The sequence below is a fragment of the Leptodactylus fuscus genome, chromosome 11 (genome assembly GCF_031893055.1).
Source record: "Leptodactylus fuscus isolate aLepFus1 chromosome 11, aLepFus1.hap2, whole genome shotgun sequence".
NCBI lineage: Eukaryota > Metazoa > Chordata > Amphibia > Anura > Leptodactylidae > Leptodactylus > Leptodactylus fuscus.
Window position 1 is genome coordinate 37,510,897 of NC_134275.1, and position 17,910 is coordinate 37,528,806.

A 17,910-nucleotide genomic window follows, 5' to 3' on the forward strand; every position below is an offset into this window, starting at 1 on the left:
AAGTGTGTGACATAATGATAACTACTAAGGATAGATCACACCAGAAGACGCTTTCAAGAAACCATTGCAAAACCTTACATGTTTACATTATACATTTTCTTTCCTGTAGGTACAAGACATAAGAAACGGATACAGTCTCAATAGAAGTCAAGCTGCGTGGGAGATGACTATTATTAGTGTAATAATCTACTGACCTCACTCCTTCTGCCATATCTTATATCGTAATATGCAATGATAATTAGACCTCACAAATACTGACCTTAAAAGCAAAGTTGTACCAATAGACAGAGCTCAATAGTCTTATATTAGCTCAGATTACACATTGGTTTTATTGCTTGTGTACGATGGCTATGGGAATGATTATTAGGAAATAAATAAAACCGCCTGACAACATAAGGAACAATGTGCACGCCGCTATAGGGCAGCACAGCACCGTGTGTCAGCATGTATGAATAATTTAGTTTGACCCTATCCATCTTTTGCTATTTTCCAATGTATCTAGCAAATGCGAACGTATCTATAAGCGTCACTTCTATAGTTTGTTTTTAGTTGGTCAATGTGAATACTCAGTAGAGGAAACTCATGGAGCCTTTTAAGCGTAGTGCACTGATAATGTATTAGTGAAGACAATAATGGGTTGGAGGTATATCTTCATGTTTATGGTCAGGGGTTGTATTATCGGAAAAACCTTGTAGGCATATTGATTTCATGGTTGGGGTTCTTCTGCTTGGGACCTCCGCTTTATAAGCCAGAAAGGAAAGCTGCTAAAAAAAAGTTGGCCTATAGTACTATATTTCACATAAGAAGTACTGTACATGGTCGGCCACAGTTTCTACCTGCAAAAACTGCTGCTCGCCACCCGTAACAATGCCCCTAGTGGTCAAATGTTCATAGTACAATACAAGATGCAATACCTCCCAAACTTGCTCCATAAGGGACCATTGTTGTATTATCACATTTTCTGCTCATCTAGGAAATCTTTAAAATTTACATCTCTTTAAGATATATTGAAGGAGTTTACACTGAGTTACATATTGATGATCTGTCTTTAGGATAGCTCATCAATATCTGATCTGTGGAGGACACAGCCGGTGAGAACACATTCATTCATCTCATGGACTGTTTGTAGCTCATGTGAATGGGACTGAGCTGCAATTCTAAGTACAGCACCACTACACAATAAAGACGTCAGCGCTAATCCTATGCTCTCTTGAAACAGATGATAGATGGGGATCCAAGGTGTTGTCTGATATGTAAGGTCTGGAAGATCCCTTTCCATAACATAAAATACTAGGTATATGCTATCTAGGTGCTGTCACTATGCACAACACATAACCCAACTTCATTTTGAGTCAACCCATATATTAGTTTTGGTCAAATTCAGCCATCCTCAGATTGTGTGAGTTAAAGCTTTCTTGTGCTAAGATGTCACTTGTGGTCGTCATCCAAAGTTGCCATGGAGGCGGCCTTGAGCCGTATTTAGAAATTTCTGAACTATTCAAAAGTTCAATAGCTTTATGAACGCCTACTGCTAGACATACCATAATAACCAGAGATAGTCGGCATCTCAAGTTCCCAGTAGTATCACTTTTTAGCAGAAGGCGAATCCACCCATTACCTGATGTCTATAGGTCCTAGCAGATCATTCTTCCTTCTAAAGACCAACAGAACCTACTAACACTCTCCATTGAAACATCATGCACGTATGGCTAAGCCAAATAAGAATTCTGGGGCAATTCTTTGTCTGTGTGTCTCGGTGTACCCCCCTTAATGCAATGTCTCTAACTCTTCTAACCTTTTTTGGTTTTGCCTATCTTCTCCAGGGTCGTACTGCTGTCCTCCTACTGATCTTCGCCCTTGTAACCTTTCTCATAATTCTGAGCTCTAATAACTATGAGGAACCATTCAACTACAAGGAACTGAAAATCAAACATCACAACCCACCTAATATTAGAAAATGGGGGCTGCAAGATGGTTACATCCCTGTGTCTGGAAACAAGGTGAGATAGAACTAGAGACAACTGTTTATGATTAAAATGTCTCTCCCTGTTGAGTACATAGAGGGATGTAATGTTGGAATGGCTCATCAGAGTACCAAAGGAACCTACAATGAGTCTTGGCTCTACAACAATAATGGTCCAGCAGAAGACTACCAAATTTGGAGGGTAGTATGGTCTGTTTCCTAGAGGTTGTTGGAGAGTAGGACTCCAGAATAATTTTATCTGTGGTCCTGAAAAAACCCAACTCAGTCCAACACTAGATGGATAGTAGAAAGTTTTGAGTTGATGTATGGAGACTTAAAGGGTCTATATTTGATGAGAAATGCCAAACAACGTTCCTATAGTATCAGGCCTCAGTCTAGAGATCTGCATAGTCTTCTCGTCAAGTGTCTTCACATCTATAACTGACTAGGCCTGATAACAATAGAAACAAATTGTTCAGAAAATGTATTGCACTTGCTTAAAAAATACTCTTGGTTGCAAATAGCCATGTAATGACCTCTGATCTCTTTGTAGACTCTTCACAACAAGTGCGGCAGTTGTGTCCTGGTCACCAGCTCCAGCCACCTGCTTAATACGGGCCTAGGTTCTACTATTGACCAGTCAGAGTGTATTATCCGCATGAATGATGCCCCCACCACAGGCTATGAAAGGGATGTCGGCAATAAGACAACCTTCAGAGTGGTTGCACACTCCAGTGTGTATCGGGTACTACGGCGACCCCAAGAATTCTTAAGCCGGGCTCCAAGTCAAACCCTGATATTCTGGGGGCCTCCAATGAAGATGCAGCAAAACAGCAAATCTAATCTGTACCACATCATCCAGCGAGCCAGCTCAGCTTTCCCCAATGTATCTGCATTTGTATTGTCTCCTCGGAACATGGCACGGTTTGATGAGCTGTTTCGGGCAGAAACAGGAAGAGACAGGTAAAAAATTAAAATGCTATAACGTGAAAAAGGGCAAAATATAACAGCGAAATTACTGTTTGCATTAACCATATTCTGTGATATCACTGTGTGTATTATCCCTGTACTCTGACATCACTGAGTATATTATTTTTGTACTGTGACATCACTGTGTACATTAACACCATACTGTGATGCCACTGTCTACATCAGGGGTAGGCAACCTTTTTTGTTCGACGTGCCAATTAAAATGAAAAGAATCAAAGATGAGGTCCTTGGAGTGCCGGTCAATAATTGTAAAGCTGACGACCTCTATACTAAAGTAATATGGTACAAACCGTAACATAGGGGCAGTGGCATAACTACCGGGGTAGCAGGGGTAGCGGCTGCCACAGGGCCCAGGACACTAGGGGCCCGGCGACAGCCGCTACCGCTGCGGGGGGTTTTTCCCTTTACCGGCTGGAGTTACTCAATTACGCCCTTGCACACACTTTGTACCTGGATGCTGCATCTAGTCCCCAGCCGTCAGTACCTTCACTTTTCTGTAAATGAAACACAGATTAATTTCAGCCACATTTAATTCTTTCCGGTGCGGTAACAGGGCTACGACTAAGGGGCTAGCACGCCCAGAAACGCGTCAGCAATGATGATTTTTTTAGTCACTTTTGGGGAGTTTGTTCACTTGCACATTTTTGTATTTGTAAGAAGAAGATGCATTTTTAAAGGATGGAATAAAAATGAAGTTTTAAGACATACAGGAGTGCGGACCTAATTTCTTTACAAATAATTAAGTATCCTCTTTTATTAGTTCCCCATATATCTTGCATATTAGTAACTCTTATGTGAAGCACAGAGTGGTTAATGTGAGGGACATGATGGGGTTAATTGCTATTATTGTGAGGCACATGGAGCTACTAAAACTAAATTAATAATCTAAATGCCTGACATTAATAGGAATAGTAACCTCAGCATGTACTTGCTTTTTTTTTTTTATAAACTTTCACTTTGCTCGGAGCTCTCCTCTGCTCCATCTCTTCTGTGCAGGATGCAGAAGGCAGGAGCTGATCACTGCAGGCAGGGTCCAGGAGCTGTATAGTGATAAGCTCCGCCTCCTTGGCGCCCCTCACTCTTCTCATTGGTGAGAATCCTGAGAGCACTAACGGGACACCCTCTTCCAATACTTACAGGTCCTGTGCTGGCTGTCGTGCCAGCAAGATATGCCACATGATAGGGATCTACAATATCCCTGTACTGTGACATCAATGATTGCATTATCCTTGTACTGTGACATCACTATGTGTATTAATTTTATACTGTGATACCACTGTCTACATTATCCTTGGACTGTGGAATCATTGTGTGAATTATCTTTGCACTGTGACATCACTCTGTCTGTTGTCCCTCCAAAAAGGCATTACTATGTGCATTATACCTGGACTATGGCATCACTGTGTGTATTATTCCTGTACTATGACATCACTGGCATACATGATCACTGTACTGTGAGATGACTGTGTGCATTATCCCTGTACTGTGTCATCAATGTGTGCATTATCTCTGTATTGTGACAACAGTGTGAATGTTATTCATTATCACTACACTCAGACATCACTGTTTAAATTATCCCTATACTATGACATCACTGAGTGTATTATGCTTGTATTGTGACATCACAGTATGAATTATCCCACTATTGTGACATCACTCTGTATTATCCCCATTCTGTGACATCACTGTGCTCATTGTCACACCATTGTGTGCATTATCCCTGTAATGTGACATCACTAATTAATAATAGTCTATTCATGTTCACACCTAACTGCTTTATTTGGTAATGCTGAAGTTGGGCCCCACTTGCTATGTGGCCCCTTGGTTACCTGTTGTGCTCTTTGTTGGAACCTAAAACAGTGTTCTAAAAGTGGTATCATTTTACCTGCATTTCCACATCCACATGGCCGTATTCTGACACTCATAGACACGGTATATAGGTTTATGCTGTACCTTTTGTATGTGCCCAATTTTTTGTCAGATCAAAAATTTTAGCACAAAATGAGCACAATAGAAAAAAAAAACCTCTGGCATGCCAAACAGATGCCATGTTGTAGAACTATTTTTCTGTAGTAGCATTGCACTATAAAGAGACACTTACAGTGACTAACTTCTTAGTACGGGGCTGCCAGGACTCTATTTGTGTATTTCATTCCACAGTAATGTAGTGAGATGGTAGTGGGAAATCCCTCTCTTATACTCCAGATCAGAAGGCTGCGGCACCGCAGGCATCCATTGATTTCGCTGGTAACCCACCGTTTTCAATAAGTGCTGTATAAAGCAAAGTTGCAGGTGAACTGAGTACTTAAAGGGGAATTAAGGTTTAAGGTATACAGCTTCCGGACACGTGTACTTTCTATGTTTTAGTTAGAATGATTGCTAGAATGATTTAAAGAAACATTATCCTGTTATGTATAAGTTACAGGAAATGTGTGAAAAGTCTAAAATGCAATGTAAAAGATAAGAAAAAATAATAATGATGATGATAATAATAGTACACATGTCCTATCAGCTCCTTAACACCCTCCAACGCATTGTCACTATAGTCAGTGCAGGTCCACTATTTGCAGCAACCAGGGGCCTCAATGCAAAATCAGTATGGATCCCCAACCTGCCTTGTTCCATTTAGAATAGTGGGATATTTTATGTGGCAGAAAGGTCTTTGGGACCCTCTCAGGATTTGGGGCCCATTAGTGACTGCTACCACTACACTCCCTATAGCTATGTCACTGGCAACACCTTTTAGTGTCGCTGAGTAAGTACTATGGCTCTAAGCAAAAGCTCAGGCTCTTTCAGAAGCCTCCTAACTAGGCCAGGATCAGAGGAGACTTCATTTTGGTCCATTTATCCCTTTTATTTCTGCTGTACAACCTGGTTGGAAACTGGAGAACCTATTCTTACCCCTGAGGACCTAATACAGGTCTCAGGGCTGTCTGATCAATTAACCCCTTAAGGACCAGGCCATTTTTTGGTTTCGCATTTTCGTTTTTCCCTCCTCACATTTCAAGAGCCATAACTTTTTCATTTTTCAGTTCACAGAGTCACATGATGGCTTATTGTTTGCGGGACAAATTGTACTTTGTAATGGCACCATTCAATATGCTGTGCAATGTACTGGGAAGCTGGAAAAAAATTCAGAATGAGGTGCAATTGGAGAAAAAATGCATTTGCGCCATTTTCTTATGGGTTTAATTTTTACAGCATTCACTGTTTGGTACAAATGACATGTTACCTGTGTTCTACGTGTCAGTACCAACGCGGTGATACCAAATTTATATAGTATTTGAAATGTTTTGATACTTTTAAAAAAATGATAAACTGCAAAATAGAAAAAAAAATTGTGTCATCATGTTCTAACACCTGTAACTTTTTCATATTTCCATGTATGGAGCTGGTTGTGGTGTCTTTTTATGCGGGACAAGATGATGCTTCTATTGATACCATTTGGGGAAAGATCTGATGGTTTGATCACTTTTTATTCAATTTTTTATAGGAGGCAAAGTGTTGAAAAAAACGCTTTTTGGCTGTTTTTATTTTTTTTTGCCGCTACGCCGTTCGCAGTACGGGATAAATGTTTTAATATTCTAATAGTTCGGGCATTTTGGATCGCGGGGATACCTAATATGTTTGTTTAATGTTCTTTAATTACTTTTATAGCTAATCTAGGGAAAGGGGGGTGATTTGAACTTTTTATATTTTTTTTATTTTTTCAATACTTTTAAAAACTTTTTTTTTTTCTTGTTATACATTTATGATCAGACCCCTTAGGTACCTTGAAACCTAGGGGGTCTGATCGCTCATACTATTCACTGCAATACTACAGTATTGCAGTGATTAGGAAAATCGCAGCACTTCTATTAGACGATGCCTCTGGCATCGTCTAATAGATCTAGTGCAGAGACAAGCCTGGAAGCCTTCAATAGGCTTCCGGCTGTCATAGCAACCGATCACCGCCCTCATGTGACGTTCAGGAGGGCGGCGATCGGCAAAACATGGCGGCGCCCGTGCCGCCGGCGCCGTTTACACACTGCGGTCACGTTTGACCGCAGTGTGTAAAGCGTTAACAGCAGCGATCGGCTCGGGCACCGACCGCTGCTGTTAGTGGCAGGTCCTGGCTGTATTATACAGCCGGCATCTGCCCTGTATGGAGCGAGTTCAGCGTGTGAGCTCGCTCCATACATCCCCATGCGACCCATGACGTACATTTACGTCAAGGGTCGCTAAGGGGTTAAACTGCTGTTAGGGTGACACGAAATATAATATGAGGGAGGGATTTAACAGGACCTCCTGTTTTGTACCTAAATTATTACACGTCTTAATAATCCAGGGACATCTCATGCCAGCGGGGAAATGGATTGAAGTAGCAAAAAAGTGTAAATAAGTTTAATATAAGAATATGTAATATGTGAAACAGCAATCCTGTAAAGGGTGTTTTTGTTTTGTTTTTCGTAATTTTTATTTTTTTAGTAATACATGCTATACTGGACACATACTGTGTTTAGGATTTTACAATTTAGTGAGCTAATTTATTCTGATTATTTAGTGTACAATATAAATAAACAATTAGCAATGCCAAAAATTACTTCTTTCTCTACAAAATTGTATAAATTATAGAGTAATATATGTATTCAAAAACATATAAAAATGCAAATTTTCTGGCATGAAGCGAAGACTTATACAGCCAAGTCAAGGAAAAAATGCTAAAGATATGGATGCTGAAATGTGGAGAAGCAAAAATAAAAAAAATATAAAATAAAAAGTTGTTATAGCGGATGTGCAAAACTCAAAAACACATGTCACATGGCAATGCTACATCTGCATTCTATTAACATGAATGGGACTGAGCTGCAGCATGGCCATGGGACCAATGGACTTTATGTCCTGTACAATCCCTTTTAAAGGGATTCTAACACATAGGAATACCCTTAAGAAAGGCTATTCTTCTCCTACCTTTAGAAGTCTCCTCAGTGCTGCCGTTCGTTAGATATTCCCGGTTTTCTTTGGTATGCAAATGAGTTCTCTCGCAGCACTGGGGGTGGTCCCCTGCGCTCACTGGGGGCACACTGCATACCAAAGAAAACCGGGATTTATCTAACAAACAGCGGCGAAGAGAAGACTTCTAAAGGTAGGAGAAGAATAGCCTCTCTTAGGGTGCATTCACACTGAGTAAACGCTAGCTTATTTTGTAGAGTAAAATTACACTTGTAAATTTTGCTATCCCATTGACTTCAATGATATTTTTTTACAAGTGTAAAAATACGCCTGTAAAAAATACGCCTGTAAAAATACGCCTGTAAAATGTCATTGAAGTCAATGGGATAGCAAAATTTACAAGTGTAATTTTACTCTACAAAATAAGCTAGCGTTTACTCAGTGTGAATGCACCCTTAAGGATATTCCTAAGTGTTAATATGAAAAAAAAGGGATTCTAATGATAGAATCCCTTTAAAACCTAAACAGGTATGGTTTTGAAGGGGATAGAATAGTTAGTTTATTCTTAGGAAATCTGTGAAACTAAAATGCAGCTTAAAATTTAAAGTCAATGTATAAAACAGATTAAGGCTATGTTCACATCCACTTTGAAGTCTCCATGTGAGTCCAAAATCGCCAGATGAAAAAGTTTAGCAAGTCTAGCAGATACAGTTTTAAAAGAATAGAAACCCAATGGATCCCATAGTTAATAGGTAGAGATGAGTGAACACTATTCGAAACAGCCGGTTCGAATAATGTTCGCTCATCTCTAGGGTCTGTATGTCACCACTTTTGTAATAGTCCACCTATCCATTGTTCTGGTCCTCTGATAGACCAGAACAACGAAAAAGCCAAAGTGTGAACCTAGCATAATTGCTGGCAGCGGAAAAGTGTAATTTCCTCTTCATTTTCCATCATGTGAACATATCCTAAGGGTCCATTCACGCAGAGGAAAATGGTGAGTAATTTGGTGTGGAATTTTAAACGCTGAAAAAAAAAACCCCTCCCATTGATTTTTATGGGTTCTGCTAGCTGTTTTTTCCACTAGCGGAATTTTCCGCTAGTGGAAAATTCCGCTAGCGAAAAAAAAAGCTAGCAGGACCCATTGAAAACAATGGGAGGCTTTTTTTTTCTTCAGCATGGAAAATTCTACACCAAATTCCTCACCATTTTCCTCCATATGAATGGACCCTAAGGCTTGGTTCACACTTGCACTGGGCTCTCTGTCTTTTGGACTGTTTGACCCAAAAGAGCCCATTGACTATCATGTATACTCCTTGCCCATTGACTATCATGTATACTCCTTGCCCATTGACTATAAATATTGTATACTCCTTGCTTAATCCTTATTACCTAACCCTACTAAATAAAATAGTAATACTGTCGTGTTTGCTTTCATTGATAAAATGTCCTCATATTTGTTGTAGACATTCTGTACAATTCCACACAGTACCTGTATTTCATACATTGCTGTAACATATACATACACTTGTGTGTGTTGCTATAGCAATCTACAATGAGCCCATTGAATGGCTCTTGAGAGCACATTTCTAGCGAATTGCACCATTATCTTCACCCGGTTGTGCCCTCTCATGACATTAGTGTGGTTTCCACAAGTGCACACATATATAACCTTTTGCTTTTTATAGTAATAGTAAATGTATTGTTCCCCTCAGGGAGAAGTCGCATTCGTGGCTGAGCACCGGTTGGTTTACCATGGTTATCGCAGTGGAGCTGTGTAACAAAGTGCACGTGTATGGAATGGTGCCCCCCAACTACTGCAGGTAGGCTCTTGTAATGTCAACCTGAAACAGTATACAATGTCAGTATAGATGTCAAAAGGATTTATACTATTATAGAGAGAAAAACCGCCCATTCATTTCAATGGGGAGTGCTCGTATGCTGGCTCCCTTTGAAATTAATGGGATCTGCTTTATACACGCTGATTCTGAACATGTTTTAACGTTCAGAATCAGTCAGCGTATCCGAAGTGTGAATGCACCCTTATACGTCCTGTACAAACCAGTTCATGTCTTTAACTGCCTCATGCTCTATGACCGAATAGAAGTATTCGGAGCTATGGAGGAGTTTTGGGCAGGTTAATAGTAAAAAAAAAAAAAAAAAAAAAAATCTTCACCATTTACCATTTTATTTAACTTTATCAGTTCTACTAGGGGATTTATTCATGTGATCTCCCATTGGCTGGTATAATACACTGCAGTGTATTCACATTGTAGTGTATTATACCTATCCTAAAAATGCTGACAGACATCTTATTATGCTCTTTCTTTGGCAGGGTTTAATAGGTGCACAATGTTTAGGGACTTAAGTTTGGGCGGAAGTGTGTTGGGGGCTACGTTATGCTAGGTTCACACTAGCGCCAGCTGGGCTATTTGTTGTTTGGGTCTGTTGGGGAACCCGAACAACGGAAAGCTAGACTACTACAACAGCAGTTACACACCAGGACTGGCAGACCACATTGTCTATAATGGGGTCCGTCAAGTGTCCTCTATTTCCAAATTGAAAGTGGCGCAGTAAAAAGTTCCCTTGTCAATTTTCGTCAGTCTCTCCAATCTTTATAACTGGTGATAATAACAGATCATGTGATACTAAGATAGGGGCTAATGCTGTTTTGTCTTTCTATTTCTCAGTAAGCGGCAGCACAAGATGCCATATCACTACTATGAACCACGGGGTTCAGATGAGTGCACCACCTACATTCACAATGAGCTCGGACGAAGAGGCAACCACCACCGCTTTATCACAGAGAAACTGGTTTATGCCCGCTGGGCATCTGTATATAACATCTCCTTCTCACACCCTGAGTGGTTCAATGATCCAGACAACTAAATAGTGGTGTATATGTCTTGTCTGTCCCACTTCACTGGTCTCCCGGTGTGGAATTAAGTTCTCTGCAGCTTTAGACAAAACTGGGTGTAGGAGTTAGGTAAAAAAAACAAAAAAACAACACAGTACGTGTCGCCAAGTATGACGTCTTAATGCTGGAATCGGTGATTTTTGTAGGATGGTACATGGGCGAAAAGTACAGAGGTGTAAGCAGAGGGCTATGGAAAGCTGTGTGTGTCTGACATTATTGGACCACTGATGGTTGATTGGTACTTGTTGAGTTGATCTGGATAGAGATCAGTGTTTTATAGTGCACTACACTGCTGTAGTATATGAATAACACCAGTGCATAGGATTGAGTTACAAAATCTTGAAGGATAGTGGTCCTCACTTCTCTCCTCTGTGACCCTTACCTTGCTCCTGACATACCATTGCTGCTGTGGCTTTACATGATGGGAGTTGTTGCTAGTCGACTGTGCCTGGGTACATTTTATAGATATGGGCCATACATCAATAATTATAGGATAGATAGAAGGCAGAGGATGACTAGACAGGAGATAGTGCTGCTTTCTTTGGTCCTCAAACACGGACATTACATGCAGCTTGAGACTTAGAACTAGGTCAGGTCATTCATAAAACATGGAATGGTCATGTAGATGGTGGTGTACACTTTGGCGGGCCTATAGCCATGGATCTTGACAGCATGAGGATCCTAAAATTAGTCTTTTATTCACCTTTCTGTTCTTGGATTCTCAGGCGACATCCACCTGAAGACATTGTCTCCTGACTAGACCCATTCATTTGGGTCTAATCCTGAGCGGAGTGCGCGACTGGATGTTGGTGCACTGCATCTAGTTGCGCTTACCCGTATTTTGGTCTGGAACCTGAGACAGCCTCCGCCTCAGGTTCCAGACCGAAAATTCCATGTAAACTTATCCTTAAGAACACATAGATCTGTAGACCCGAGAGTGAAGGCCTTGATAGAGATCACCTTCATTTACATACTTTCATTTCCCGCATTGGTACAAGCACAATGCCTTTCAGCTTCATATGTCACAATATATGTTTCATAGGGAGATATTATCTTGTAGCTCAGGTGTCCTCCACTTTGCCCCCATGTCTAGTTCACAAAGCCAATGTATTACGGTACATATATTGTTTGTTGTACCAACTGCACACTAAAAGACTGAGAGTAATATTTTATCAGGTAAAATGGTTGTATGCAGAAAATACAGGTCAGTAGATGCTACATACCAAAGTGGGGTTAGTATGCATGAGACGTGAGCTTTGGGAATCTAGAACTGTGATGACCATGGGGCAATAGGCTCTGGTGACGGCAATGTATGGATGTGTTGTACTGTGTGTTATATACATGATCATGTCAAGATTTAAAAAAAAGACCCTGCCCAATGTCAGGCCGGCCCTCCAGAGGACAAAGGGGATCTAGTGGGCCCAGGAACTGACACAATAATGGTCCCGCAGAAGACACCCCAGTTATGTCCTAATTTTGGTTGGAGGGTGGGCCCTCCACATGGATGCAATGTTTAATGTCTAGAGCAGACACTGGTTAGACAGGGGAACATTATGACTTTGTAGCTCAAGGGTTCCCATTAACTTCATTACGTCCATGGAGTGCTCTCCTACGTGTAGAAGTGCTTATACTGGAACACAGGCTCCTCTGTACGCAGACGCTATTATACAGCTATAATATAAGGCTTAACATATATTCCCAGTGCCCACTATCAGGGCATTGGAAACTGTGGTTTTAACTGCAATATCTTTGTTATTTTTGGTTAGGTTGCTCCATTTTCCTTTTCTTTCTCTCCTGATGAACCTGGCTATAAATTTACCAGCTGGGGGAAACGCGTAGGGAGTGTCCATATTGGGGCAGTATCATGATAGTTATGCTTTAAAAGACACTTTATATGGGGGAAGTGTTATCAGACCCCTTTTAGCTTTATAGCATAAAAATCTGTCATAATCTGTATAGACATAGTGAGACATGCATGTCCCATGCATATGAGTGACTTTATGCATTCATTAAAAACGCTCCTATGCTATATATTGGAAAATTGCAACCTATCCCATTTACTACAGGGCCAAGCTACATGCAACCAGAACATGCTGCACATTCCTTTCCACCAACCCAAAAGATTATGTTCTAAATTTTTATAATTGTGACAATTGTCATTGAAATACACAATTTCTTTTGTGTAGTTTAGGCTAAATTAGTTATCCAACCTGTGCCAAATAAGCATTACCTTTGAGGTTCGTATGTCTATATGGCAATAGGTTCCTCAGGAAGGAAGCAGAAGTGAAATGGTATCACTAAACCTGGAGTCAGTCACCTATACAGCGCGGATTACGGGATTACGTGCCGAGCTACTGATATCAGTCACATGTGACTTAATGGTGGTGAGAAAGTAGAGCGAAATATTGGAAATATCATAATATGGTTGTGGGCAAAGTTTTCTTGACATTATCAAGACTGTAAGGATATGTTCACACATGACAAATTTTGTTGCAGACATTTAAGAGACTGAAAATCGGTTCCATTTATCTAATAGAGCTTGCAGAAATCCATGTACAACCTATTTAGTTGTATGGAAGTGGTATTCAATTACAGAAAGTTTTGTCACGTGTTAACAAAACACTTAAGCCCCATGCACACAATCGTGTTTCTTATCTTTATATTATGATTTCACAATTATGAATAGTATACACATCTGTAGTGTATGGATAACTTTAGTGTCAGCCCCTTAAGTTTAAAAAAATTGAGTTTATGAAGTGTCCCTTTAAGAATGTCGTGGAACCAGAAAGTGGCGCTGCTTCAGCCTGCAAGACCATCACAGCTTATTCACCCGGAGTCTTGGCATCTTCAGTTGTTGCATTGTTAAAGTAGAGGTTAACTATGCTCTCCTATATGTAACCGTAAGGGGTTTGACGTGGATACGGCAGGTGGTACCTCACACAAACAGTCACAGGAAGCAGCGCCACCTACTGTCAGCACCTGCTTTTACCCACTCGATTCTAACATCTACCTTATTGTCTATGTTGGCTCTAATCTATGTAGATTAGAAGCACAATAGTATTGATACAGGTTCCTATGTACTATTTTTAAAGGAAGTGTGTCACCAGTTCCCAGCCCCCAAATAGATAGGTTATGGTCACCTGAATCAAACTGGGTTTCAAAATATACATACATATACAAATTAGTTCTTTGGAGCAACGAAGATGCTGCCATTGCTCCAAAGAGGTAAGCGGCAGCGCCCTCATTGCTCCAAATAGCTCATTTGCATATTGGAAAAACAGCAATATCTCAGCAATGGGCCATGATTTACAAGGGGAAACCACCGTTTGATTCAGGTGACCCTAACCTGACTTCTGGGGACACCCTTTATTAAACTATACAGCAATTAAAGGGGCCATTTCATTTGCTTAGTACAAGACCCAAGGGGGCAGAGCATGACACAGGGATTGTCTTTCATTTTCTTTAAATTAGTGGGTCATGCTCAGACCCTGTATGAGTTATAACACATTTTCTTTCTCTAGTGTGCTCCTTTAAGAAAATTAAAAGCTGGATGATGTTAATACATGACTATTATGCAGTCCTCTCGAGCACCAGAACAGAAGCCCTGTGTCCCCATTTAAATGAAGCAGAGGTCACACATGCACACAACTACCTCATTGAAGGTTACGGGACTGATAAAGAAATACCATCATCCCATCAGTCCCATAGATTCTGAATGGAACGGCAGTGAGCATGCTCGACCACTGCTGCATTCAAATGCAGGACATAAGATCTTCGTTCTGGCAGTTGGTGATGGTTCCCACTGATCCCCTCCAATCTATTCTGTAGGAATATTCACTTATGAGGATTACAAACACGATGGTCCAGTTTCACTATTGTGGCTACAACTAGGCCCTGGTGTAAAATAAACTATTAGTAAATCTGTGTCATTGTTGTCATCCTCAAGCAGCACCACCCCTCTCCACAGTTTGTGTGTGGTATTGCAACTATGACCTATTTACTTCCATGGAGCAGAGCAGTCGTACCAGACACAGCCCATGGACAGGGGTGGCGCTGTTTCTATAAGAATGCAGTCTTGTTTTTCTAATCCTGGACAACTCCTTTAAATAGAGCTGCCTTCAACACTGCTTTAAAGAAGGACCCCTGCATTTAGAAACTGCTGCGGTATATTTTCATGATGTAATAGTGAAGGATTTTATTAATCATAGTTTAGTTCTGACTATACATCAAAGTTCGCTATAAAGAGACCTATAGATTTGTAAAAACTAGAAATAGTGTTGCTGCTCATAGCAGCCAATCAGATCGAAGCATACAAGCGGATGGGAAAATAAAAGTAACAATTGATTGGTTAGTAGGTGCAACTCCCTCCCCTTTTCTCTTGCACTAGATTTTATAAGGTTCCCTAATGAAGGCCTCATATCTAAAAAGTTTTATTGTCCCACCGTCTTTTTTAAAAAAAAATCAAAGCTGGAATCTGGTTGGTTGATTCTGAGCCAATGTTAATTCATGAATAGTTTATACTATGAATAAAACACATATCTCCCGACAGTCCCATCTTTTACAGGACTGTCCTGCAACTGGAACAGCAAGTCCATATTTGCTTATATGGGCATTTCTATGCAGTTTTGAGGTGTCTACTTTGCAAAAAACTTTTTTTTTTAGAAAGGTCCCCCAAAATAAGATGATCACAGTGTGTCCTCCACTAATGATCAGTAGCAATCTATGGTCAGCAAGTGTTCAATTTCTCTACAGCACCACCGCAGGAGAAATAAAGTATTACAGTTATCATTGAAAACAGTAGGATGCTCGGTCCTCTAGACAGACTCTCTGTTTTGCTTAATAGATAAGAATCCTGATAGGAATAGCTCCCCTATTAAAGGGGTTGTCTAGTAAATACAGGTTTTTTTCCTGGAGGCCAGGAAAGGTAAAAAATAAAAAAAAACCTTTTTCTGGTGCTCCAGTGTGCCCTGCCATTGTACAATCCTGTAGCACCCCAAGGCTTCTTTTGGTGGAAATTCTCGCCACATGTGACCACTGAATCCAATCAGCGGCCAAAGGAAATGAACCGGGACATCACTCACATACGTCACATGTGACCTGCTGGGTCCTTTCCTTAGGCTACTGAGGCCAATTGCATGCAGTAAGGACTTTCACCAGAATAAGCCCCAAGGCACCGCAGTACTGGACAGAGGCTTGGGACACTGACACACTGGGGACAGATAGGTGAATATGTTTTTTTTTTTTTTTTTTTCACCTTCTCCGGCCTACAGGAAAATAACTATATTTCCTGGACAACCCCTCTAAGTAGAATTTTCTAGAAAAGTGTTGAACCGGACCACCCTCTTAGCATATCTGGTGATTTGATATACAAATGTTGGGAGGTATGGCAGACTACTAGAGTCGTATGGATCAGACTGGCACCTTATTAGCTGCTACATAGGGCATCAAAAAGTCAAAAGGTTATTTTACTTTTGTATTTTTGAAATATTGGTAAAAAGAGAAATAAACTCTGGTACATGATGTACTTTTGTAAAAAAAAAATACGTCAAGATGTGTGAGATGTAGTTGTTTCATGTTCTTTTATAAAACCATGAAGAATATATTATAATGCTGCAGGAAAAATTAGTCTTTATTAGGTCAGGCCTATGGGAGTCACGGGGTCCTGCTGTATATTCCATCCATAGGTCTTGTCCCAAAAATTCTAGGATTGTCTTACAGGATGTGTGGCATGTCGATGAGTAGATTGCTAAGATATTTTATAAAATAAAGGCTAAAACTGTGACAAATATGAGGAAAAGTAAGTTAAGCGTTGGATTTCACAGAAAAATAATAAATCTAATTTTACTATCAAATCTGGTCTTCCTGTTTTTGTGATGTCAAATGTTTGTATTGTGGGGCAATAGGCACTATGGAGCATATGTAACCAGGGTTGAACTAGCCCACCAAAGTACCAGAGGATCCTCTGGTGGCCCAGGACCTAGCACAATAATGGTCCTGCCAAAGACACCCAATTTTTTTTTTTTTTTTAATTATTTTTAATGTAGCTTGTGAGCCCCATATAGGGCTCACAATGTACATTTTTTGCTTATCAGTATGTCTTTGGCGTTTGGGAGGAAATCCACGCAAACACGGGGAAAAATACACACACCTTGCAGATGTTGTCCTTGGCAGAATTCAAATCCAGGACTCCACTGCTGCAGTGCTAACCACTGAGCCACCGTGTTGCCCTGAGACACCCAAATTTGAAGGGTACTATGGTCTATTTCCTAAGGAATGATGGATTTTGGGCTCCCAGAATCTTTTTATATAGTGGGCCCAAGGAACTTCAGTCTGACACTGTGGTCCACCTCAGAGGTTCATCCTGTGTGCCCAGGCTCTGATCTAACAATAGACCCCCAAAAGACTTCCACGACCACCAGGTCCAGCAGAAAACTTGTCTAGGAAAATATTTCTTACATCAAATTTTTGATAATGGCCCCATTATGTACACAAATATTTTGTGATCCTAATAAATTGTGTTTAAACCCATTTTAGATTTCTAAAACTAATAATAATTTTTACAAATCGACTAGAACTATGCAGCAATTCTGGGCCATAAGTCACCCGTCCAAAGATCATAGTATAGCACTACTGTCGATACAAGTAATAAAGATGAATGTGATTACATTGCACAACACATTGGATAGACAATGTGTCTCAAGGACAAAGTTGCTGTATAGCCCTAGCCTTAAGAGGATTATAGACATTGTAGGGGGTGTTCACCAGGTAGGACCTGTCTCTGTGAACTAGAGCAGAGAACTGCTAAGTATCAATAGCTCTCACTCTAGAGACCTTGACCTGTCCATCTACAGTGCTAAATCATATCATTGGCCACCAGATAATACTAGATTTAAGTATGGTAGGCTACAATTTCCCCCTTCGACGACATCGGATCGCTGCGAGTTCCAGAAGTCAGACTTTCAGGGATTGGACAATAGTTATTACACAGCTGCGACATTTACTCAGATGGCTTATACCAGACAAATTTCATGACCGATGCTTGGCTGACTAGTCACAGCTGGTGCTAGATTTTAATGAATGTTTGTCAGTGTGCCTCATAGCAGTGGAG

General features: G+C 40.5%; 1 protein-coding gene across 1 annotated transcript in view; it reads left to right on the forward strand.

Annotated features, from left to right (window-relative positions):
• ST6GALNAC6 (ST6 N-acetylgalactosaminide alpha-2,6-sialyltransferase 6) overlaps positions 1–16,617 on the forward strand; it is a 38,883-nt gene extending 22,266 nt beyond the window's left edge. Inside the window, exons 2-5 of the mRNA XM_075259240.1 lie at positions 1,824–2,000; positions 2,517–2,926; positions 9,601–9,708; positions 10,576–16,617. Of these exons, the coding sequence (XP_075115341.1) occupies positions 1,824–2,000; positions 2,517–2,926; positions 9,601–9,708; positions 10,576–10,774 (894 nt within the window). The 3' untranslated portion in view covers positions 10,775–16,617. The remainder of the gene's footprint in view (positions 1–1,823; positions 2,001–2,516; positions 2,927–9,600; positions 9,709–10,575) is intronic.
• The last annotated feature ends 1,293 nt before the right edge of the window (positions 16,618–17,910 follow it).